At 40.2% G+C, this 26,695-nt stretch overlaps 2 protein-coding genes across 5 annotated transcripts in view; one reads left to right on the plus strand and one right to left on the minus strand.

Moving 5' to 3' along the window:
- Window positions 1-18,461, plus strand: part of RECQL (RecQ like helicase) — a 32,331-nt gene extending 13,870 nt beyond the window's left edge. For all 3 annotated transcript variants that reach the window (XM_048827092.2, XM_075121909.1, XM_048827084.2), the window contains exons 9-15: window positions 671-819; window positions 913-1,030; window positions 7,332-7,470; window positions 8,250-8,344; window positions 11,981-12,200; window positions 13,478-13,607; window positions 15,001-18,461. In XM_048827092.2, the coding sequence (XP_048683049.1) occupies window positions 671-819; window positions 913-1,030; window positions 7,332-7,470; window positions 8,250-8,344; window positions 11,981-12,200; window positions 13,478-13,607; window positions 15,001-15,171 (1,022 nt within the window). In that variant the 3' untranslated portion in view covers window positions 15,172-18,461. The remainder of the gene's footprint in view (window positions 1-670; window positions 820-912; window positions 1,031-7,331; window positions 7,471-8,249; window positions 8,345-11,980; window positions 12,201-13,477; window positions 13,608-15,000) is intronic.
- A 3,191-nt stretch (window positions 18,462-21,652) lies between these two features.
- Window positions 21,653-26,695, minus strand: part of PYROXD1 (pyridine nucleotide-disulphide oxidoreductase domain 1) — a 36,201-nt gene continuing 31,158 nt past the window's right edge. For both annotated transcript variants that reach the window (XM_048827107.2, XM_048827117.2), the window contains 3 exons: window positions 24,743-24,865; window positions 24,338-24,475; window positions 21,653-23,358 (listed from right to left, as the gene is read on the minus strand). In XM_048827107.2, the coding sequence (XP_048683064.2) occupies window positions 23,110-23,358; window positions 24,338-24,475; window positions 24,743-24,865 (510 nt within the window). In that variant the 3' untranslated portion in view covers window positions 21,653-23,109. The remainder of the gene's footprint in view (window positions 23,359-24,337; window positions 24,476-24,742; window positions 24,866-26,695) is intronic.

A 26,695-nucleotide genomic window follows, 5' to 3' on the forward strand; every position in this document is an offset into this window, starting at 1 on the left:
GGAGCTTAAATTCATAACTTCGCTAGCCACTAAAAACCATAAAGACAGACACTGGATTTATGGCTTATTACAACAATCTGTAACCCACTAACCCCCCTTTTTGTCCTGTGACTACAGAGGAGTTAACAGTCACTTCACCTTGAATGGCCCCTTAGAATATGTGCTAAATACTTTTGCTAGACAATCTGTTTGATCTTGTATTTAGCTGTGATGCTCTTCCCTGGATTGCTAAGTAACACTGGGCAGTTAATTCCCCTCTCTGTGCCTTAGTTTCTCTATTTGTAAAATGGGCTAATGACACTGTCCTTGTTTGTAAAACACCTTGCGGTCTACTGATAAAGTGCTATATAAGACCATGGTGGTATTGTAATGTTGTTTATTATTATAAATACCATTACTATTTAAGCAGAGAGTCCAAAATTGGAATTGATGTGGAGACTGAACTGCTTTTTCTGCTTTTGCATGACCAAGCATATTAGTGAGTCAGTGGTTGGGAAATTTTGCACTCTTTCCCCATGTCTTATCAGTCATTTGGACAGACAGGGGATGTTATCTTCAAGCCTATTAATCCTGCACCTTGCACGAACATGAAGCACATATTCCACTTACATTTTTTTTAAACAGTTCATTGCCATAAAAAAGTGGGGTTTTTGTTTTTTCTTTGGTACAGGAATTATCTACTGTTTTTCACAGAAGGACTCAGAGCAAGTTACCATTAGTTTGCGGAAACTGGGAATTAAGGCAGATGCTTACCATGCAAATCTGGAGCCCAAAGATAAGACCAAAGTTCACAAGGGATGGGCAGCCAATGAAATCCAGGTTAGGTATACAATTACTTCTATAGAACTATCAGACTTAAATAACTATATAAATCTGTATCCTGATGGTTTAATGGTTGTACTCCTGTTTCAGGTGGTAGTGGCAACAGTTGCATTTGGCATGGGAATTGATAAGCCAGATGTGAGGTTTGTAATTCATCATTCAATGAGCAAATCCATGGAGAACTACTATCAAGAGAGTGGACGTGCAGGTATTGTGAACAAGTTGGCTCCTACTGATAAAGGGAATAGACTTCCATAAACCAGTAATATTGTGTTCGTTGTTTTCCTATTGTAATAGAGTTCACAGAGGGCCAGGTGGCCCAGTGGTTAATGCACCCGGTTTCTAGTCCCGTGGTTCCCAGTGGGAAAGGCATTCAATCCGGTTCCTAACCCTTGTATGTAGCTTATCTTAACATCCTTACCCTCTCCTTTCTAGAGTGTGTAGGGAATAGACCCTCCTTGTACACTGGAAAGGGCTGGGGTGGAAATGAAGCTTATGCCCCTCCTGCAACAAGGGCAGTTGTTAGGGGAGGCCAGGTCCTCCCCCAGCATCTCCAAGTCCAATATAAGTAAAAGAAAAGACAACAAAACCTTCAGCCCCAACGGGTCTCAGCAGGCAGTCTTCTTCCTCACATGGAGGCTTCTTCGGCATCCTTATTCAGGAGCCTGCAGAGTAAGTCTGTCTTCCTCCCCATTCTGAGCTGAGTTGCTCCCTTTTAAGCTTCCTTTCCAGTTAAAGTGTGCTTTGTAGGTCTGGAGAGGTAGGGCTACCTGAGCGCAGTATTGTCCCTTCACCCCTTCAGGCTCAGCATGGGGTTTGTACATCCCATCACAGATTTGTCATTGCAGTATGTTGACACAGAGCATTAAACAGTAATAAGTCACCAGGACCAGATGGTATTTACCCAAGAGTTCTGAAGGAACTCAAATATAAAATTGCAGAACTAACAGCTGTGGTATGTAACCTATTACTTAAATTAGCTGATGTACTAGATGACTGGGGGATAGCTAATGTGACAACAATTTAAAAAAAAAAAAGGCTCCAGAGGCCGTCCCAGTAAGCCTAATTTCAGTACCAGGTAAATTGGTTGAAACTGTAGTGGAGCACAGAATTATCAGACATAAATGAACGTGATTATTGGGAACGAGTCAACATGGCCCTTTTGTAAAAGAAAATCATGCTTCACCAATCTACTAGAATTCTTTGGGGGGGGGTCAACAAAAGGGTGATCCAGTGGATATAGTATACTTGGACTTTCAGAAAGCCTTTGACAAGTCTCTCACCAAAAGCTATTAAGCAGAGTAAACAGCCCTGGGGCAAGAGAGGAGGTCCCCTCGTGGTTCAGTAACTGGTTAAAAGACAGGAAACAAGGAATAAATGTTCAGTTTTCAGAATGGAGAGAGCTAAATATGGGGTCCTACCAGGACCTGTACTGCAACCAGTGCTGTTCAGCATATTCATAAATTATCTGGGAAAGGGGATAAACAGTAGGGTGGCAAAGTTTGCAGAAGATGCAAAATTACACAAGGTAGTTAAGTCCAAAGCTGACTGCAAAGAGTTACAAAGGGATCTCACAAAACTGCGTGAATGAGCAACAAAATGGCCGATGAAATTAATTGTTGATAAATGCTCATTGGAGAAAACAATCCCAACTAAATGTACAAAATGATCGGGTCCAAATTAGTTGTTACCACTCAAGAAAGAGATCTTAAAGTTATCATGGCTAGTTTTCTGAAGACACCTGGTCAGTGTGCAGCAGCAGTCAAAAAAGGTAACAATGTTAGGAACCATTAGGAAAAGAATAAATAATAAAAGAGAAAATATCATAATGCCACTATTTAAATCCATGGGATGCCCACAGTTCTGGTCACCCTATCTGGAAAAAAAAAGATATATAATAGAAATGGAAAAAGTACAGAGAAGGGCAACAAAAATGATGAGGGGTATGGAACAGCTTCCCTATGAGGAGAGATTAAAAAGACTGGAACTATTCATCTTGGAAAGAGGTGACTAAGGGGTGGGGGTATGATAGAGGTCTATAAAATCATGAATGGTGGGGAGAAAGTGAATAGGGCAGTGTTATTTACCCCTTTATATAATACAAGAACCAGGAGTCACCCAATGAAATTAATATGCAGCAGGTTTAAAACAAACAAAAGGAAGTACTTCTTCACACACTGTGTGGAACTCATTTCCAGGAGATGTCATGAAGGCAAAAATTATAACTGAGTTAAAAAAAGAATTAGATAAATTCATGGAGGGTGGGTCTATCCGTGACTATTAGTCAAGATGGTCAGGGATGCAACCCCATGCTCCAGGTGTCCCTAAGCCGCTGAGCGCCAGTTGCTGGGACTGGTGGACAGTGGATGAATCACTTGATTGCCTTGTTCTGTTCATTCCATTTGAAGCGCTTGGCCTTGGAAGACAGGATATTGGCTAGGTGGAGCATTGGCCTCACCCATTATGACCATTCGTATGCTAATATATGTTGTGCTTTTGGCCTGGCTCTCATTTACACTTAAGGTCCCTTTACACCATTCTGGCAATTAAAGAGGTCTTAAAGTGGGCATAAATTACATTTACACTCACTGTAAGGGCTATTTACACTGCCAGAGTGGTGTAAAAGAGCCTTAATATAAATGAAAATCTGGCCCTCTGCCTTTTGTTTTTTAGCATATTCTTGTTTTGTGACACCCATTGTTACCAAAATTACTTCATGACATGCAAATTGTTGGCTGATCAGATGTGTGCTATTTGTATAACTACTTGGGATGTTTGACCCATGACTGTATTGTGCTTTTCATCCCAAACTCTCTCTCAAGTGATCTCTGAGCTCTATACGAGATTCATTTCTTTCACCATGAAAATGCAGCCACCTATTGGGTATAGAGCATCAGCTATTGACTAGTGCACACCAACACTACACATCTGAGGGCTAAAAGGGAGTAATACCATCCTAGCAAATTGAAATTAGAGGGAGAATTTTGATTGGTTCAAATTTGGTCAGTACACTAGAGTTAAAAGAATGTTTACACGACCATAAATAATGAAGACCTCTGTTTTGTTTCATCTGAAAAATGACATCTTCCACAGAAATACCCCTTAGCACCTGCTGTAGTGTTGGTTAGATATTGATTCAGAGGGAATAGTGACATAGAAGAGGGAGAATGCAACAGCATAAACTGAGGAAAAACTCAGTGATACTCAATAATTGGAAGGCTGGACAGTTGCTGATTTTCCTTTGGCTCGGTAGTAACGCACAAACTCGGACAGGATTTGAAGTTACGTGGAAGGCTTCTGAAGACCTCATGAAGCAATTGACTGAGATTTGAACACTGCCTTTTCTTCATATGTATGTTAGGCATCAGCTTCAGTACTGGCATAAAAAAGGCACAACTTCTACTGAAATCAATGGGAGTTTGCATCTGCTTATACTAGTACTGAACTGTTCGCAGGTCATGTCAGGGATGATGGCATGAATGAATTAAAGCTGATGAGGTAGGGACCACCAGTTAATGGCTCTAACTGCTGCCCCTGGATGTTTAGTGTAAACTCCCATTACACTGGTGCTGCTTACACCTACTTAAACTTTGTTTTATGAAAGTTTATGCCATTGCTTATGTAACTACTGTCAAAGTTTGACTCAGACTCACACTTTATCAGACCACTCTGTTTTATTAGCAAAGCTGCTCTGCTAATACATTTAGAAGTGAGCCCCCCGAGTGGGGCTTGTGTCTCTTAATTTTTATAAGGTTTTTGGAGAACAAGTTACAGAGAAGTTACAGACAAAAGAAGAAAAAAGATTTTAGTCACCACCCTTCGAGATCCCTGAGACCAGTCACATATCTTCAATTACCTGCCACCCTTAACAATCTCCTTTAACAGCTTCCAGTTAACTTGACTAATTGCCCTTCACACCTTCCATTCTGATGCCTGCTTCTTAGACCTGCTGGCTCTATCTTAATTGCTTTTCCAGTCAAAAGCTAACTGTCCCTACATGAAGAAAAGGAGTACTTGTGGCACCTTAGAGACTAACCAATTTATTTGAGCATGAGCTTTCGTGAGCTACAGCTCACTTCATCGGATGCATACCGTGGAAACTGCAGCAGACTTTATATACACACAGAGAATATGAAACAATACCTCCTCCCACCCCACTGTCCTGCTGGTAATAGCTTATCTAAAGTGATCATCAAGTTGGGCCATTTCCAGCACAAATCCAGGTTTTCTCACCCTCCATCCCCCCCACAAATTCACTCTCCTGCTGGTGATAGCCCATCCAAAGTGACAACTCTCTACACAGTGTGCATGATAATCAAGTTGGGCCATTTCCTGCACAAATCCAGGTTCTCTCACCCCCTCACCCCCCTCCCAAAAACCACACACACAAACTCACTATCCTGCTGGTAATAGCTCATCCAAAGTGACCACTCTCCCTACAATGAAAAGGAGTACCATTTCCCAGCTATTACCAGCAGGAGAGTGAGTTTGTGTGTGTATGGGGGTGGGGGGGATGTGAGAAAACCTGGATTTATGCAGGAAATAGCCCGACTTGATTATGTAAAGAGTTGTCACTTTGGATGGGCTAGCACCAGCAGGAGAGTGAATTTGTGTGGGGGGGTGGAGGGTGAGAAAACCTGGATTTGTGCTGGAAATGGCCCACCTGATGATCACTTTAGATAAGCTATTACCAGCAGGACAGTGGGATGGGAGGAGGTATTGTTTCATATTCTCTGTGTATATATAAAGTCTGCTGCAGTTTCCACGGTATACATCTGATGAAGTGAGCTGTAGCTCACGAAAGCTCATGCTCAAATAAATTGGTTAGTCTCTAAGGTGCTACAAGAAAAGTACTCCTTTTCTTTTTGCGAATACAGACTAACACGGCTGTTACTCTGAAATCTCCCTACAATGTGCATGATAATCAAGGTGGGCCATTTCCTGCACAAATCCAGGTTTTCTCACCCCCCCACCCCCATACACACACAAACTCACTCTCCTGCTGGTAATAGCTCATCCAAACTGACCACTCTCCAAGTTTAAATCCAAGTTAAACCAGAACATCGGGGGGGGGGGTAGGAAAAAACAAGGGGAAATAGGCTACCTTGCATAATGACTTAGCCACTCCCAGTCTCTATTTAAGCCTAAATTAATAGTATCCAATTTGCAAATGAATTCCAATTCAGCAGTTTCTCGCTGGAGTCTGGATTTGAAGTTTTTTTGTTTTAAGATAGCGACCTTCATGTCTGTGATTGCGTGACCAGAGAGATTGAAGTGTTCTCCGACTGGTTTATGAATGTTATAATTCTTGACATCTGATTTGTGTCCATTTATTCTTTTACGTAGAGACTGTCCAGTTTGACCAATGTAAATGGCAGAGGGGCATTGCTGGCACATGATGGCATATATCACATTGGTAGATGTGCAGGTGAACGAGCCTCTGATAGTGTGGCTGATGTCATTAGGCCCTACATGTGCTCCCTCAGATACTTTGTAACATGTTTTGGCATGCCCTCTCATATACAATGTATCCAGCATGTCCCCTTATACAACGCTATACTTATACAATGTTATACTTCCACACTACTGATTTGACTCGCTCTTCCATGTGGGGTGTATTTACTCCATCTGCATATGGCTGAATTTTTGGCCTATAGTCTTTGAACATGAAACCTTCCTCTTTTTCCCTGCATCCAAATGAAATGATTCTTTATGCCTAACTGTGATAAAATTTCATAAGTGTTCAGGCTTTGCCAAGGTTATGGGAATGGGAGACCAGTGCATGCGAACACCCAACAGTACGTAGTCCTACCAAAATCAAAAGGAAAAATTGTCACTCATCCTAGCGAGATAAAGCAGTATTGTTGTTAAATAGAATGCTTCGTTAGAGTATTTCCACAATGTGATAGCAGCACTTGAGGGTTTGATCCTCGATAGATCAGGAGGTGTAGTGGCAGTTAAAAAGCTGCCTTTGTACTAAATTATTTTTTGTTGGCCCTCTTGGAGGCCTATTAAAATGGCTGAAATTGTGTAGCCAACAAATATTTGATATAAAAATTCATTTGAATTGGATTAATGTCAATGCATGTTTTTCAGGAGGGATTTTTCATAAGCACCAGTGCTTGCCTATCTCTGCTTCCATTGACTTCTGATGTATACATTAAGACTGTACTGGAGACTAATTCCTTGTTACAGACTTTGAGAGCATACTTTTCAGGGTGTGTATATATACATAACTCCTTACATAGTATCTGCGTACATTTCACAATGATGATGATGACCAGTGTGACACTGCCTTTCATTTTGAGATCTCACTGTACATCCTTTGAACCAGAATATACATACAGAATCCAGAGATTCCTGTAAATCCTCTGCACTCCCTTGCCAGTTGGCATGAAGTGGTTCTTGGGTCACATTTTGCATATTCATAAAACATTTCTTCTTTGTTCCTAAACTTGTGAAAAGTCTAAATGCAAAGTCTAAATGGTGTTGTTTCAAATGCATTGTAGGTCGAGATGACCAGAAAGCTGACTGCATTTTATATTATGGTTTTGGAGATATATTCAGAATCAGCAGCATGGTAGTGATGGAGACTGTGGGGCAACAGAAACTATATGATATGGTATCCTATTGCCACAACATGAACAAGTAAGTTATTCTGGCTTTCTGATGGTTTTTTTTATTTTTTAAATAACTTTTCTTCCATGTTTATAGATATTAATAGGGAACAGTCACATATGCCAGGATTTGTGTATCTGAAGATCATCACATTTGATATAGCATATGAAATAAGAGTGTTTAACTTACCACTCACTCTCTCTCGCTGTTTTAAAAATGTGCATGGTAGAAGTAGTTTGTATTACAGCTGTAAAAGAAATCAGCCAAAAGCATGTAGGTTTCAAGCCCCTTTCAGTGTATGTGCTGGAATATTTTGCTTTGAGATATCAGTACATAATAGTCGGACTGGATCAGAGTCCTGTTTAATCTGATATACTTCAGAAGAAGGTGGAACTCCTGCCCTTGACAATGTTCTTGCCAGTTTAGTGAATACTGTACAACAGGGGTAGGGGAAAATCTTGGCCTAATCTCACAATCCAATTGATATTCTGAAGCATTAGTATCAATAGTCCTTGTCATTTTCATCCTACTTACTGGAATTGCAGATGCTGTTGATTATCATGTAACTAATCTTTTCTATTTAAATAAGCTGTTCACTCAACAATAGTCGTAGCAGTGAATGCCACAGTAAAACAGTATTTCCTTCTTGAGTGACCGCTTTTTCTTTTTTTGAGACAAGATAGGATCACTTAAGTGGCTTTCTCTGCACCATTCATTTGATGTAATATATATGTGCACCTGTATTTTACAATCTTACTGTTGCCTCATCTCTAAAATAAATATCTATATCTATATCTCTATACTCTCAGGTGTCGCCGCGTATTGATTGCTCAGCATTTTGATGAAGTGTGGGATTCTGCAAACTGCAACAAAATGTGTGATAACTGCTGTAGAGAGAAGCTTTGTAAGTAAACTGATGTTTAATTTGAAAGCAGACAGTAGGGTTACTATATGCTTCAAAGAAATGTCCAGTCTAGACAAGATGTTTAAAGCCTTCTAAAAGGGAATTCAACTAATCGGTCAATCATGTAGGCAGGGTAGTAGCCGTGCCTATTTTTTAAGGTTGCTCAACACTTCCCGTTGCAAGACCCTGTTTTCATTTGCTTATAAATTTGCATAACTTTAACCATTTGGGCTGAAATTTTCTATGCTGCTGGGTATCTTCCTTGGGCTGAATTCTTAAATTTCAGCCAAAACAGTCCAGCTGTTTTCAAGAACTAGACTAAGGGAAAACATGTTGTTTTGCCCAGGTTGAAAATATATTCTGATGTCCTTTTCTTTGAGAAGCTCTAGTGCCCTAATGCTTTGCAACAGGCACTTGAAATTTGGCCAGGGTGGCTTTTGTGTCAGATGTGCCTTTTTGCTGTCCCTGTGCAAATCTGCCCAAATTTGCCTATCTCTTTGGAAAAAAAATTATGTTCACACATGCTCAGTAGAGACTATTTAGAATTCAGCAGCTAAAATCTCTAAAGAAGATTCCATTCACACTGGGCATGCTCCAGCCCCATGTGTGATCAAACTACACATGTGCCATCACCAGAGAGCAGCTAGCATGCTCTGGACTGGGGTTAAGCCTGGGTTGTGGATGATCAAAAGAACTTTCCCTGTAATTGCTGCTCTGGACTGGGGTTAGGGCAGGCTCTGGAACAGAGAGCAGGGAGGCTGTGAGCCGTGCTCTGAATGATTCTCTGCTGGTGCACCCTCTGGGGGTGAGGGAGAGGAGTTGATTGGGACATGGAGCCTGGTGGGGGTGGGGGAAGAGAGAAACTGGGAGTTGAGATGTTTGGGACTGACTGGGAAAGGAGACAGAGCTGGGATGGTGGGGAGGCAAGTCTAAGGAGTGCAGCCTGGGACTGTGGTGGGCAAGGAGAATGGGATTGGAATGAAGAGCCAGGGATGGGAAAGAAACAGGACTGGGATAGGGATGGTTTGGAGTGGACAGGACAAGAAAGAGGAATAGGCAGAAGGGCCTGTGCCCACTAGAGCACGCTATTTTTCAGAGCCTGAAATGGAACCAAACATTCCAGTATCTCACCATTCCTCTGCTGTCAACAATTAAACACTGACAAAGTGTGTGTGTTATTTCCCCCCTCTAGTGCTGGTCCACACAGAGGATGACAGCCTACAATTGCTCTGTTACTTTTGCACTGAATCAGGCAGGGGTCCTGTGGGAAAAGTAGTGTGTGATCATCTTTTTAAAGACTGATCACATAAGGGCTACAGGCTTGTCATGGTGATGTAAAAACTCATGGGTACTGTAGTTTCTCTGACTAACCTGTGGAAAGGTTCTTGGTGGGTCATCTCACTGGCCTGGTCTTGGGAGAGGAGAGGGGTTGGAGAGCAAGCCCACCTTGCACTCACCCTGCAGTGGCAGTTCTTATCCTATGGGGCTGGGCGTTGTTTCCTGGCACACAGGATTGCAGCGCCACTCATGTTTGGTTCCGTCGCCCCTCTGTCATGAGTGGGGGTGGGATGGCCGAGCCAAATCTGAGTGAGTGGTGTTACAACCAGGTGCACAGGGTTGCAGCACCATTCACTCAAATTTGACCCAGTCACGACAGAGGGCCGGCCAAACCTGAGCAGTGCTGTGATCTCAAGTGCCAGGTCACGACACCCGGGGTAGTGAGCTGAACCGAGACCTGCAAGACACAGGAGCTGCTGCTACCTGTGCTGGAGGTGAGTGTGGGGCAGGCTCAAGACCACTTCCTAGGATCCCCCTCTGACGAGCCCAGGATTAGCATTGCAGTGCCAGAATAGAGGGTGCTGCTGCAAGCAGTTGGTGCCCCTTTGGTGGGGTGAGGGGGCAATGGAGGAGGAGGACACTGGGATGCTATAATTTTGAAGCGGGATAGTTGAGTTTAATTTGTCAGGGCATTTTTTTAATCAAAAATCACGGAGCAGTCACTAAATCTGTGACTTTTATGAAAGTAACTGTGACAACTCTGATCTGTGATTTTTAAAAAAGTGCCAGGACAAATCTGCAGCCCTAATCCATCATACATGTACACAAGGGGGCAGAACGAAGGTTACAGGCAACCTTAATTCTGGCATTTTGTAACTTTTGAGTGCTTTTTCTTTGCACTCAAAGAAATATTATATTAAGAATAGAAAGAGTACTCAAGAAGGAGGGAATGTAAACACAGCAGTCCTACCATTTACATAGCACCTGTCGTCCAAAGATTTCAGAGCGATCCAAACATCTCAATAGCCCTGTGTAGTGTCAGCTTGGAGTAAATCCTGATTCTCCAGTCCCCAGCTCTGATCACTAGATTACATTCCTTCCCTGTGCACTCGTGTGCGCGCTCTCTCTCTTTTATTTTTCTTCAAATGATAGGCTGGGAGAGACACGTATGAAGATGTTTGAATGACTTTTTTGGCATAAAATTTTTGGAATTTGCTTGTATACAATACTTTTTATTTTTGTAAGGAAGTATTTGATAATAATTAGAGATGAGGCTTGAACAGTGAAGTTCAGATCTGGAACTGAACGTAAGCCTAGTTTGGATATTCAGATCCTGGGTTTTTGTTTGGACCTGTATCGAATAAGAACTGGCCAGTGAAAAATATTTGAAGGATGACCTGTCTGATTGCTATTTTATTCTCAATCTCCTGTCATAGTCATGTCTGTGGGGAACCTTACCTTAGTAGCATTAGGTCGGGGTCTGGGCAACTTTCTGTGAAAGACACTCCTTTCAGTGACCCACACTGGATGCTGTTACAGTCTGTCTCATAGCCATTTCTATCCTTTTTTCCATTGGAATAAATTTGTTTGAGGCTTTTCTGTTTTTTAAAAAAAATGTGTATTCTGTCTCTAGTCTGTAAACTCCTAAGACATTTCTTGCCTCAATTTATATGCAGTAAAGCTCTGTGTAACTTTACTTTGCTCTGCTCTGTAAATGTTTCAGAATAAATACCACCGGGGGGAGAGAGAACCCAGTTGCAAATAATATATTACCTAGTTTGTGAGTCAGCAAAACGCCACAATTAACAAAAACACTGAAGTCACATCACATGTCCAAATGAGATTTAAATTGCTTCCTACCTAAATTAGGAGACTTATTCATGACAAGCTACTATGAAATCCATTTTAAAAAAACTAGCTGGATGCATCAGCTTTATTATTTGAAATGTCAGCGTTGTTCCTATTCCCATTAGAAGGTAGCTGGGAAAGGTCTAGAATTCTAGGTAGAATTTGAATACTAAAAGCTGCAGTAGTAGATCAGCATTTCAGATGACTGACAAAATAACCAGCCTGAGCCTGCAAAGACTTGAGCACATGCGTAACTTTATGCTGGGAGTAGTGCCACTGAAATGGACTATTCAGTGTGTAAAGTTCAGCATGTATGAAAGTCTTTGCAGGATTGGAGATTAAATTATTAAGTACAAGCATAAATGTGACTTGAACAATACCTGATAATCACAAACATCCGAGTTCACAATATTCCAGCCGTATAGAATTGATTTATATTTTATTGAAAAGAAACATCTCTGGCACAGTAGGCTTTGTTCTGAAGTAATAAACCTCTTCTTTCCCTTGTAGCATTTGAGAGAATGGATGTAACGGGATACTGCAGGGATCTAATCAAAATACTAGAGCAAGCGGATAACATGAGTGAAAAACTCACTCCACTGAAATTAATTGATGCCTGGCTGGGCAAAGGTGTGTCAAAGTTAAGAGTGGCTGATGTTGTTCCTCCAACGCTCCCTCGTGATGAACTGGAGAGGATTATTGCCCATTTCATTCTGCAGCAGTATCTGAAGTATGTGTGACCATTCATTCTTTCCTTTGAAATCTTCTAATTACAGTAAAAGTTGTGTTATCTGGCACTTTACCAACCAGAAAGCTCTAGAAACCAGCATTTTTGATATCTCCCAATACAAATCCTCAATAGGGTTGCCAAGTGTCCAGTTGTCCCGCTGCTTCATGCGCTGCCCCCTCCCCAAGTGCTGACTCTGCAGCTCCCATTGGCTGGGAACCGCGGCCAATGGGAGCTCTGGGGGAGGTGCCTGTGGGCAGAGGCAGTGTGCAGAGCTGCCTCGCTGCACCCCCACCTAAGATCTGAGGGACATGTTGCTACTTGTGGGGAGCTACCCAAGGTGAGCACTGCCCAGATCTGGCACCCTGAAATCCCTCCTGCACCCTAACCCCCTGCCTGACCACCCCGTCCCACACCCAAACTCTCTCCCTCCATTGGTAAGTATAACTCTTGGTTAACTTGAATTTTTGACTGACCAGCTCCCCCATGCCTCCAGCATGCTGGATACCAAAGCTTTTACTGACCTGTTTTCTCTGCAACAGTGCTGTTTTGGTATAATATCACAAAAGTGGGGGGTAAATGCTAAATTTGTTAATGATTTGTTAATGATAGTCCCCAATCCTGGAACAAGTGCCACTGAGGCAAACTAACTGTTGCACTTGTGCAGCACCACATTGACTGCATTGAGATGAGATGGGCAAAGAAGATTGCTTGTGCAGAACCTATTGCACCATTAGGGGTTTACTGTGGCATGTGAGACTTAAGAAAACACAACGAAAATGACACCGATTTCATTTTGTAACCTGTGATTCCATGGATGTGTGCTGCTTTCTTTTCAACATCAGGACCTCTGAATATATGGGACTCTGACATCCCGTGAACTTTCCATCATGAACAAAAAATGACAAAGGATTTACACACTTGACCTTTATGAGCCTGATAGGACAGGAAGGTTGACTGAGTCAAAATGTTTTTTGTTTTTTTTCCCTCGCTTAGTGTCCAGATGTCATATTATTTGTACTCCACTAGACCAATGAGAAGTGCCAAAAAGTCAGCAAAATAAAGTTGGCACTTTATACCTTAATTCAAGAGACAATCCTGCCAACTGCCATTTTAATTCAGTGATTATTTGCTTGCATAGGTGCAACAGGATCAAGGAATTAGTGGGGCATCTATTCATAACAGTTCCTAAATGTCTCCACATTTCCCCCTCATATCTATTCTGCTCACACTACTCCTGTTCCCAGTTTTTTCCTCTGACTGTGGCTTAACTTTTGCAGGGAAGACTTCAGTTTCACAGCATTTGCTACAATATCCTACTTGAAAATTGGACCCAAAGCTGATCTGCTAAAAAATGAGGCATATGTTATCACCATGCCCGGGAGATCAAACAAAAAAAGTGTTGACAAGGTATTTGTGTGTGTGTGTGCGTGTAATATATATACTGACTACTTTATATGATTATTTTTCCATTAGTATTTACCACAGCTGGTTAGTGCCTGTTTACTATGTGTAAAATTAAGAATGTTTTTTCCTCAGTGTATTTCCCCCCTACCTCATTAAATATGTTTCTTTTGATCCTTTTTGCAATAGTGTCTTTCCAATTACACATTTTAAGATGCAAAATGTAGGAGGGTGAGGAGGAGGGGGGAAAAGTTCAGTACTGATTTTAAAAAAAAAGTTCAGAAGTGTTGTGTTCTCTTTACATTTCACCTGAACGGATTTGCTCATTCTCGCTGTGTGTAATACAATGGAATTAACATGAGTGATGAATGCATTTAGAATCATATTTCAGCAAGAATAGAATTCCAGGTAATATAAATATTAAACCACAAGACTTACAATTGTCATTGTGAACCGTCTTACAGCTCTCATACAGATTCCACATTTAGGCATTATAGCGATGTTGATTTATATTTGAAACCCTTTTGACAATAAGTCGAAAGCTATGTAGCTATAGCAACATATTCTTTCCAGTTATACCTATGCAAATCATTAGCAATGCTATCAATTTTAGTTGAGGTAATAGGAATTAACATCTTGTTATGTAACAAGAATGTGGACCAGTGTTTAGACTTATTTAAAATAATTGTTGCTGTAGTCACTATTAAATATGACTGAATCAGTCTGTAAATGTTGTTTCAACTTGCCTCTCTATCCCCAATTAAAATATAGATTAACAAGAATGGCACTTACATAGAATTAGGGACCACTTACATTCTATAGCTATTTGGACATAAAGTTAAAATAGGTACAGATCCTGCCACATTTTGCTCATGTAAGAACTGTGCCACGTGAGCAAGAGTTTACAGAATCAGACCCTTGATCAGCTCTAATGAGGGTGCAATTGGTTGCTCAACAGCCATGTTGGCTTTATCGTTAGCAGGAACTGATCATTTGAATGGATGAAATAACTCTGTTGACTAGACTGAAAATCTCAAGTATCTTACATACAGCAGCTTAATATGATGTAGCAACAACATATTCTATGTATTTGTCACAGATGTTACTGCCTTTAAAGGGGTATTTCAGGTTCAGCTGAATCATTCTTCTGAATGTAGCAGGTACTGTGGGCATAATACACTGTTAATGCTGCCCTGTGCACGTTATCTTTTGAAGAAATTTGGACATGCCACAGGAACATCTCACAGATGCTGTTGTAAAAGAGTAGAACAATGGCCACAAAAAGAACTCCTCTCTGCATCACCCTTAATAAAGCTTGATCATTATAGTACGTCCTCAGTATGTACTGAGGAAGGAGAAAGAGAGTCTGTCTTAATTGAGCTGTGTTTATGATCCACAGGTCAAATCTCCTCAGTCTTCTAATTCTGGAGGGCCTGGTGGAAACGTACGAGAAGACATTTCTGAGACTATCCAGAACTCTGCTGCAAAGAAGACAAAAGCACAGAAACGGCGCCATTGTGAGAACAACCCTAAAACAAAGAAGCTTAAGCTTGAGGATGATGATGACTAGCTGGTAGTCCTGGACTGAATTTTACAATGAAAAGTATATCTAGGATCCTACCATTTCCGCTTCTCTGTGAGAACTCTGTGCAGAAGTATAATTTGTATTTTATTAATTGCTTCTTTTAAATGCAAAGGATTTGTGTGTTCCTCAGAAAGGTTGGGCAAAAAACAAATATATGCAATTTCTGAACATACAAGCAGGCAAAAATCTGGCGTTAAGTAGACCATGGATAAACAAAGGGTTATCAAAATAATCAGCCCATATCTGATTATATGGGTCTGATGTCTCATGCAGATCATTTCAATATATATTGCTTTTTTCAAACCCTCTTTATTTTACAAAGCACACAATGTCATAGTAAAATATACTGTAGTAATGCACTTAAACTCATATAAACGTAAAGCATCCTCATTATACCCTCTAGCTACACTGCTCCTAATGATAGGAAAAGCAAACTAAACCGTATATATTCACATATGCAAAACAACAAATATATTTATCACATTATCTCTTAAATTTCTCCTGCTTGTTGTTCAGATGGAAAAATTACCCTTTCAAGATCTGTTTAAATGTTAGAAAAGGGTATGTTGGCTTAACAGTTGTATTTTCTAAAGCATGTGAAAAAATTAGGTGCCCAACTCCTACTGAAAGTCAATGGGAGTTGGGCACCTAATTCCCTTGTGGGCTTTTCAAAAGCACCTTATTTAAAACAAAATTAAAACCCCACTTCCTTGCCCTTGAGCAGGTTTTTTTCGTTTAGTTCATGTTGTATTATTCGGTGAATGTACAAACAACAATTTCACTAATGAATTTGACCAAGAAAATAACAAGTCATTACCTTTAAACACAAATTATAGAACTAGTTCAACATACCTCAGCTTGGACCTCATCCTGCTCCCATTGAAGTCAATGGGAAACTTGCCATTCACTGATGAATAATTAGGCCTAAAGTCTCACAGGAACACACATACTTCTGCTCCAATCTGTGCGGTGTTAGGATGTGGGCAGTATTCTCTGATGATCTGTTGACGCATCAGTACTTCATGGAGTAGATATGGAAATGTGTTTTCCGGTACTCACACTGTTAAAGTGTTTTCGGCCTAGAATATGGCCTACCTTAAATTTATCTACTGCAGCCTCTCAACCCTAATTTTTTAACCACTTTGTCTCTGAGAAACATACATATATATTCATTTATGCACACCTGTTATTTTTGTAGATGGCAAAGAGAGCACAAGCCACGGAACAATCCCTATTGTAAAATGCTGCTGCTACTTACTTACAACAGCTTAGATAATGATAGCAAACAAGGCAGCTTTTGTTGGCTCATCTGTCAGAAACTAGGAAGTAAATCAATGTTTTTAGCAGACAGAAAAGAACAACAAAATTTACTAACAAAGACCTTGGATAAGATCCTCAGGTGGGGCAAGTTGGCATAGTCCCACATGTCAAGGGAATAATCAGTGCGGATTTACACTAGCTGAGGATCTGGTCCCTCAAATTCAAGTTTCTACAGGAGAACATAAAATCACTTTTGAACTGATTGGAAACATTATTTTAGGAGAAGTTTGAGATGGCACACTGTAGCTGAACGTTATCATTTTTGTTTGCAGTGACACCCTGGGAGCTTGAAACTGACATGTTCCTTTGACTAACTTTATTTTATCTTTAAATATGCATCCAAAGGGTTGATGATGTAAGGTTACCAACAACCCTACAATAACAATCGGGATTATCAGGCAAGCTGTGTGCATTAGTCAATCTGAGAAAGGATTGTTACACATTAAGACCATTCTATCTGTCATTCCTAAATCCTGAATATACAGTGGCCTTGTTTATACTCAGTAGCACTGTGCAAGTAAAAGCATGTTGTTTGATGGCAGGATGCTATGTGGCCACTGCAGGTTTTGTAAAGTGGCTTGTTGGGGTTCATCCTTGCCCATACTCCCTAAGGCAAAATGCATGCATGTGCTTTAAAGTGTATATATCTTTTACATATGTATATTAGAGGTAGACCCAAGCCCCTAGAACTTCGGTGAAGTTCTGATCTGGATCTGAAATTTGACACAAGCCCATGCCTAAAATTTTTCTTATCCCATGTAAACAAATTTACATTTTACTAGCTGAATTTTGTCCTGGTGAGCAATCTGCATATCAGCTACTTAAAATGATGCTGTTGACATGAAAAAATGCAGATCACTGAAATTTAGTAGACAAAACTTGCACAAATAGATTAATCCCTTTAATGGGGTGGTGTAAGGAAACCTCAGGACTGCATTGTTGTGCTTGCTTACGTTTCTGGGATTGGTTGTCCATAGCAGGTTCATCTTAATGTGCTAAGTGTTCTTTGTGGCGCCGAACTAGTTAATCAAAACTGTAATAATTACTGAGACAAAGAAATGATGCTGAAAAATGATCTATTAGATCATAGGAAATGTTGGTGGTAGGACAACTGGTCTTGATAAATATTCTGAAAGCGCAGGGAATTTAGCACATACAGCTAAAGTTTGTAGCTTTGGTATTAGCTTTTGACTATGATGCCATGTACACTGGCCCTGGAATAGAATTTGGAATGTGAGTTTAAATATTGTTCCAAACAAAACTAATTTTGAATAGTCTTTGGCCTGTTTTGCTGGAAATGCATTCAAAAACAGTTTCCAAATTCTGTTCCCAGTTAAGCATTGACAGGGCCTGAGGCTGAAGGGGTGGGAGATTTCATCGTAGAAGGGAATATGAGTAGAAAACTGAGAGTTTGAGAGAGACCCACCAAACCATTACTCTTGCTTTTTGCTATAAATCCATCCTGGTGTTTTTTTCCCACATATAAGCTTGCAGAAAGTCTAGTGTTGAATTTTTTTAGTATTGTACATTAACAAATCACAGTGGATCAGAATTCAAGTAACTATGGAGTAGGTGCCCAATTCTACATCGCATATGGCTTAAGACCTAATAGCAGTACTGGTCCACCTTTCTTCTGTTATAACTGCAGGATGACAACTGCCAGGCTTTTATGCTGGCAAGCTCAAATGTCAAACAATTTTTAATTTCAAAGATATGAATACAAATGTTATGGTTTTTATTAAATGTAGACAAATGTATGTAAGTGGCCTGTAGGCACCTGGTTGCACACTGACATTCTTACCTGCACATGTGCACTTACACCGGAAATATTTTCATAGAAGTGATTGTACTGACTTTTTGCACTGTGTTACAGAACTGGGCATTATATTTCTATGGAAGCTCACTATTTTGCTTCAAAATGTTGTATCTTGAAACAATTGCCGTACTTTGTTTTATTTTGTGTTTCTGGATAGTGTATTTTAACTATATATGTGCTTGATATAGAAAAAGCACGGCTATGATAGTGGAAAACGAGAGTAAATCTGAGTTCTGGCCACAGAAAGCTCTAGACCTTCTTCAATTTTAGATGAGTCTTGTTCCCTTCCCCTCTCCCCGGCATCTGCCTCATTCTGTTTAACATGTAGGAGTCTCACAAAATGCTTTCTTTAAATTGGCTAAGCAGGAAACTACCATTCCCATCAGTTCCCTTCCCCCTGACCATCTATGATGGATGTCATCCCATTCCCCTGGTCCATAGTGGGAGGAAGCAGCAACTCTATGGAAGAACCTGACCCAGCAAATCTTGCTTTGGAGGAGTGGTGGCTGCATGGTAAATTTGGAGTAGCAGGCAAGTTGAATGCAGGGGAGTCATAGGTAGAGCTCATACTGTGCATGAACAGGTTGGGAGTAGTAGATGTTGCAACCAGATCAGGTAGTGCAGAACCTGTGGGCAAGCACCAGAGACTGGGCAGGAAGCAACTGCAGAGGAGCCTCAATAATACTAACCTATCCTGGCCTTAAAACCTGAAAGCTCCTATTTGCCTCTAGCTGAGATTAGATTGGAGAGGCACCCAGATACCAGACTTGAGGAACCCTAGCACCCACAGCCCTCCCCTCACCAAGCCCAACTAGGAACCACTATTGTTCCACCTTAAATTGCAACTGTCTAAGCCACTGTTGCTAGAGTATTTCCCCTTTTGGCCAGCCCTAGTAAAATGTCCCTTCGTTTAGCCATGTGTATGAAGAGTAGCTGGGACCCATTTGGTCTAAGTGCCTAGAATTTGAAGTGCCTTCAGTGCTTGCCACAGGTGTGGCACACATGGTGTGCTACTAGGTTCCTTAGAAGTTTGGTGTACCACAGCACGAGCAGCTGTCATAGTTATGCTATTTCAGATGCTATGTCAGATATCCTGGCGTGCAGCTACTTTTTAAACACACCAACTGTTAGTTTGGCCTGGATGGCTTTAAAAATGGATATTGAGCTGTAGAGAAATTTTGGTACATTTTGTAAAATTTATAAAATTAGTATTTAGCAAAGTCTTTTGGCCAACTTCATGAAAATTAATTATGAAGGCTAGCAGTGTGTACAAGCCCATCAGCAAAATCTCAAAGAAATCGTTTAGCCATCTTTTATCCTAGGGAAAAAAAACAGCTAATATTGTTAGTGTTTGGCTAAATTCTGCAAGTTTTACTAGGGGAAAATTCTGGACGTTAATGCATTTTGCCAGGTGACGTTGGCAGGATTGGGCCTGTGCTGGAATATCAGACCTTCTTTCATGCTACAGCATTGTTCTCCACACGCTTCCATTTGTAAGATTCTGTGGTACGGTTAGTGAGAAGTACATTTTGGTCACTTTTTCAAAGCTAGCTGTTGCAGTGATGTCTGTTCGTAGAACCTGAAATGATAGCTCAGAGGTGTGACCTGCCTCATTTTAATGGATGCTAATCACAATACTTTAAATGTTTACATTTAACTGTGAAGATCTTTATAATATAGTTTTTCCTCTTACCACTGAATGATCAATCGATTGGGAACAGCAGCTTTAGCCATACTAAATGAGTGGGTGGGAGAGAGTACCACCACTTTCTTCCCCAAAGGTGAAGAGCTCTAGCAGGTCTGAACTCCCAAAGAACCTAGCAGGTCACACAAACCTCAACCAGGGGAAGCGAACCCTGCGAAGCCCAAGAGAACTGATGGACTTGGTATATTCAACCCCCACAAAAGGACTTAACTATATTCTGAACTGCTGTTAATGGTACTTGTGTAGGCAGAGCTTAGAATATCACTACCTTCTCCTGCCATACATACTTTTAGCCCTGGGCCTCATCCTTCAAACACTGAAGTCACTGCTTTTTGGTCATGGACTTCTTTGAAGTGGGGCGTTCACATTTTTTAAAATAATTGCTGCACTGAAACAGCAGGCACGTAACACATCATACCAGAATGCTGGAGCAGGGTTTGGGGCATTACATGATGACTATGAAAAAAGGCTGCTTTCCACAGTGTGGCTTTGATCACCTTAACTCTCCTTTGCTCCCTTACCAAACCTTCCTATAGATCTATATTAACAGTCCATACCAACAAAGAAAATCTTAGAATCATAGAATAGAATCATAGAATATCAGGGTTGGAAGGGACCTCAGAAGGTCATCTAGTCCAACCCCCTGCTCAAAGCAGGACCAATTCCCAGTTAAATCATCCCAGCCAGGGCTTTGTCAAGCCTGACCTTAAAAACCTCTAAGGAAGGAGATTCTACCACCTCCCTAGGTAACGCATTCCAGTGTTTCACCACCCTCTTAGTGAAAAAGTTTTTCCTAATATCCAATCTAAACCTCCCCCACTGCAACTTGAGACCATTACTCCTCGTTCTGTCATCTGCTACCATTGAGAACAGTCTAGAGTCATCCTCTTTGGAACCCCCTTTCAGGTAGTTGAAAGCAGCTATCAAATCCCCCCTCATTCTTCTCTTCTGCAGGCTAAACAATCCCAGCTCCCTCAGCCTCTCCTCATAACTCATGTGTTCCAGTCCCCTAATCATTTTTGTTGCCCTTCGCTGGACTCTCTCCAATTTATCCACATCCTTCTTGAAGTGTTCTTTTCTTCTGCAGTACAACCTCCCCTCCCCTTCACCAAAGACATTTTTTTTATAGCTGAATTTAATAAGCAAGTGACTTCACATCCTTAAATGTAGATGTAATAGGTGCAGACATGATGCTCTGGTAAATCACCTACATAAATATGCATTTGTCAAGATTTTCAAAAAACCCAGGTACCTACAATAAAGCTATATTTAGGCACCTGTTAAGTTAGTTCTCAAGTTTTCAAAATTCTTACATGCTGTGTTTAACAGCTTTTCCAGGTGGTTAAAACATTTATCTGCTGCTGATTTGGCTGGGGCCAGGACAGGTGGTCACACCTGATATGTTTGTAGGCTAGTGCTTCATGATAAATAAACCAAGTTCCTCACAGAAAAGGTAAAGTTTCATCCTTATCTCTTACAGTCATACTTCCCTGCCTCCCTACCCCCCTTCTCTGAACAGCAGGTGTCAGTGATGGAGCATCTGTAAAAATGCTGAACTTCCTTGTTTCAATATTTTTGGCTCTGCGCCCTTGTATAGTTTTGACAATAAATGGAAAATTAGACCGTTACATTTAAGACACTTTTTTTCAGCAATATCCACAGCTACCAAAATAGTTTTGTAGTGCATAAAAACTACTTGTTTTGATTCATCTTTGTTTCTTGTAGTAATTTCAATGTGTGTTAAGACTAAAGCTTAAAATTTCATACAGGATTAAACACCATTTACTGAAAGCTTCCCTTTAAGTGGAATTAATTCACTCCTGCTTATTTATGAACAGCAATGAATACTACATAATTAGGCTAAAAGGATTTTCTGGAAGACGTTTCAATGAAAATGGCCATCCTGATTCAGTGGAGTGCACTGTACTGTTAGTGTAATTTTAAAAAGAAAAAATATTGCTTTGGAAATTAATACTGGGCTCTTTTATATTAAAATATCCCATTGCTGTAGCTTGCACTGTAGAATACAGAGAAGATATTTAGGAATGGCTTTAAAGTTCTTGGCTCCTTTGAGCACTTATTTTCAAGGGTTAACAGATCCTGAAAGCTAGCTGCAGGAAATGCTTGAGATTTGAATTGGTTTGTACTGTCACCATTTATAACATGCCACTTGTATAACTTCCACTATACTAGGTGCTTAGATTATTATTGTAAATTTATTTTAGTGGCAGAAATAAAAGCGTAATTATTTTGCAGCTCAAAATTAAATATTCAATTGGCACTTGCCACAATACAAGTTTTAGGCTTTAATACCTCCACAAACTCCTCCCTGGAAACAGAGTTCAAATAAGTCTGAGGGAGCAAAAAAGTCTTAGCAAAAACAAGCCCGTTTTAAAAGTGTCTTTTTTAAATGACCATGTCAGTTACCTGGGATGAACCTGCACATACATTTGGACACAAGGGGCCACAAAGAACTTAGTGCGTGCCCTGGACTTCCCCTTTGGGAATGGGCTGATGAAAATCTGTATAATGCCCAAACTGACATGATGTGGCAGTTTCCAAGAGTAAGGCTCTTCCAGGGGATCCTGTTAATGCAAGTCTTCCTGCAGGTGATACTGAAAATGCAGTGTGACTGCTACCCCTTTCTTTAAGTGCCTTTGTGCTCTACCAGCCCCAAATTGCTAGGCAGCACTTCTAGGACAAGCCAGTGCAGTACTCCCAACATGCTCGGTTAAGAGTGACAAGGAAAGACAAGCCAGTTGTCAAACAATATAGAATTCCAATCTGGTTGCCACAGTTCAAGGTTTTCAAGTACTATATTACTAAAATGTGAAAAATTCCTGTTTTAAAAACAATCTGATTTATCGTAGACTTATGTACACTTCGTCCTGATGTGCTGCTCCATTTCAGCATGTATCTCCCATCACCCAACTGCCTGGCAGCACCAGCCCTATATCTTCACTCCAGAATTGTAATTACAGCTGGTTACTTGATTTCTGTAAACTCTGAGTAAACTGTTATATAAACCACAGCACTGAAAGTTCAAACTCTAAATAAAATCATGGAAAGCAATGTTTTTGTTTCAGTCAAAATAATCCTCTATGTCAACATTTGGATTTAGGAGATCTTCCCCATATGCTGAAAGATCCATCTGATTTAAAATCAAGTTTTCAAAGGTTTCTTCTAAATCAGTTTCACCAATCAATACAGCTCCCATCATTCGTCCATTCTGCATCACCACTTTGATGTATTCTTGCCCTTTGGTACACCTCAACATTAGTTCACAGTCTAAATCCAAACCCTGAGCATTGTACTTTCCCAAAAGCACCACCTAGAGATGGGGAGAAAAATTAAGATATTACAAGAGGAACACAATGATTCAGAATCTTCTCTTTGCTGCAAACTTCAAAAGGGTTTATGTTAATGGGAAACTCTACTCTCAGATGTGTGCAAACAACTCTCACTGGCTTACAGACAGCATGATCTGGAACAGAGAACTGGGTGTCAAGAGACCTGGGTTCTATTCCTCACTCTGACACCACATCACTATATCACCTTGGGGCAGTCTGCTATCGCCCTGTGATTTAATTTCCTTCTCCGTAAGAGCAATAAATTACTTAACTTTAAAAAGCACTTTAAGATTTGACCACAGTGGGAACTGCAGTGTGTATATTTTATAGTAGAATGATTTCACAGAAGTTACAAAATGGGTGATTATGAACCAGATGACAAAATAAGATATATTTAATCATCTTTGGAAAACTGAATTTGCATCTCTTTTCGATCTCAGATTAAACAAGTTTGATGAGCTAAATCTCATCTCCATGGATATTTTTCCACAACACACAGACTATCGTTTTGACACATAGCGACAATCTACTTTAAAAAGTTGCCATTGGAACACAACTGATTTCAAGAGTTGGGGTTAGGCGTAATCATCCATTGAGATGCAAAGCATTTAATGAACCAACCACCATGTTGAGTGGGCAGTGAATATAACCACAGAATGCACCATAAGGATATAGCTAGAAATGTGTGTCAAAGATGGAGGATAAGTTCACTGACATAAGCTGAGTTGTGTTTGTAGGCCCTCTATTCAGTTCTAGTGTTTAGCCTTCAAGGTTAGCATCAATACAAAAACAATGAATGAAACATTAACAGAATGTTTTATGCAGTATACAATCAGTGTCTGTCAATATTAGCCAACTAAGAAATCGTTTGAGTGGCAAGATGGTTTGATCAAGTCAACAGATGCCAATACCAACTAATCAGTGCTTTTAAACTAACTGTGTCAGAATTAGTTTACTTACCTTATAATTGAAAAATTTTGTAACATGAGCAAAGAGTTCAAAACTGAAGTCCATGTCAATAGATTCCCCCAAAGAATCTGCTACCATGCACTTTGCTGCATACCATCCCATCTGCCTAGCTTGGGTCCAAAGCCTCATCTAAAAAAAACCACAAGGTTAATAGACATGCTATGTGTAATGAACATATCAGTTCACATATTGTATATACTCAGTAGCCCCACCCATCTAGAGATGAGGAGTGACTTGGTGTTCAGAAACAAACTATAGGTGCGTTGATACCAGGTAGAATCATCACACTCTATTGAGATTTACTACTTGAATTAGCCTCATATGTACATACATTAGATGTACAAAAATTACTGTGCTATTTAGCCTTTGGATTAGAGCGCATATAAATTTATTCACCTGCTGCCACACTGGACTAGGTTCCCACGATGCAGTGCAGATATCCCCTGCTGCATAGATATCTGCTACTGAAGAGTGCATATGTTTATCCACTTTCAGACCGCCATCTTCACCTAGAGCAAACTAAGTATTTGTATGGATCAGTACTGAAGAAAAACTACCTATCAAAAGCCATTTAATTGGAATGCCCCAGGAGATTTAAATTCATCCTGGTTAAGTGCCCATCTTATTTACATAGTATTTGTCTTAAAGCTGTCCATCATTTCACATGTCTCTGCCACATTAAGCAACTCCATTCAACCAAAACATGCAATTTTAAAACCACATTGGCATCTCTTATCCAACAGGGCAGTTCCCTGGCTACTATTGGGCAATACAGGCTAATGTTATTAGTAGGGCTGTCAAGCGATTAAAAAAAAATTAATCACGATTAATCGTACAATTAATAGCGCTGTTAAACAATAGAATACCATTTGAAATATTTTTGGATGTTTACATTTTCAAATATATTAATTTCAATTACAACACAGAATACAAAGTGTACAGTGCTCACGTTATATTTATTTTTGATTACAAATATTTGCATTGTAAAAAACAAAAAAATGTATTTTTCAATTCACCTCATACAAGTACTGTAAGGCAATCTCTATCATGAAAGTTGAACTTACAAATGTAGAATTATGTAAAAAAACTGCACTCAAAAATAAAACAAATGTAAAACTTTAGCACCTACAAGTCCACTCAGTCCTACTTCTTGATCAGCCAATTACTCACACAAACAAGATTGGTTACAATTTGCAGGAGATAATGCTGCCAGCTTCTTGCTTACAATGTCACCTGAAAATGAGAACAGGCGTTCGCATTGCACAGTTGTAGCTGGCGTTGCAAGATATTTACGTGCCAGATGTGCTAAAGATTCATACGTCCCTTCATGCACCATTCCAGAGGACATGCTTCCATGCTGATGACGGGTTCTGCTTGATAACGATCCAAAGCAGTGTGGACTGACGCATGTTCATTTTCATCATCTGAGTCAGATGTCACCAGCAGAACGCTGATTTTCTTTTTTGGTGGTTTGGGTTCTGTAGTTTCCGCATCCGAGTGTTGCTCTTTTAAGACTTCTAAAAGCATGCTCCACACCTCGTCCCTCTCAAATTTTGGATAGCACTTCATAGTCTTAAATTTTGGGTGGAGTGCTGTAGCTATTTTTAGAAATCTCACATTTGACAAAATGCAAAGAAGGTACCAATCTGCTGTGAAAGTGTTCTTAAAATGAACTTGTGCTGGGTCATCATCTGAGACTGCTATAACATGAAATATATGCAGAATGCGGGTAAAACAGAGCAGGAGACATACAATTCTCTCCCCCCCACACCCCCACGGAGTACAGTCACAAATTTAATTGATGTATTATTTTTTTAACGAGCATCATCAGCATGGAAGCATGTCTTCTGGAATGGTGGTCGAAGCATGAAGAGCCATATGAATGTTTAGCATATATGGCAGGTAAATACCTTGCAACGCCGGCTACAAAAGTGCCATGCAAATGCCTGTTCTCACTTTCAGGTGACATTGGAAATAAGAACCAGGCAGCAATATCTCCCATCAATGAAAACAAACTGGTTTGTCCGCGATTGGCAGAATAAGAAGTAGGACTGAATGGTCTTCTAGGCTCTAAAGTTTTACACTGTTTTGTTTTTGAGTGCAGTTGTGTAACCAAAAAAATCTGCATTTGTAAGTTAAACTTTCATGATAAAGAGATTGCACTTCAGTACCTGTATGAGGTCATTTAAAAATACTATTTCTTTTATCATTTTTACAGTGCAAATACTTGTAACCAAAAATAATAATATAAAGTGAGCACTGTGCACTTTGTATTCTGTGTTGTAATTGAAATCAATATTGAAAATATAGAAAAACACCCACAAATATTTAATATATTTCAATTGGTAT

Source organism: Caretta caretta, chromosome 1 (assembly GCF_965140235.1).
Source record: "Caretta caretta isolate rCarCar2 chromosome 1, rCarCar1.hap1, whole genome shotgun sequence".
In the NCBI taxonomy this organism is placed as follows: domain Eukaryota; kingdom Metazoa; phylum Chordata; order Testudines; family Cheloniidae; genus Caretta; species Caretta caretta.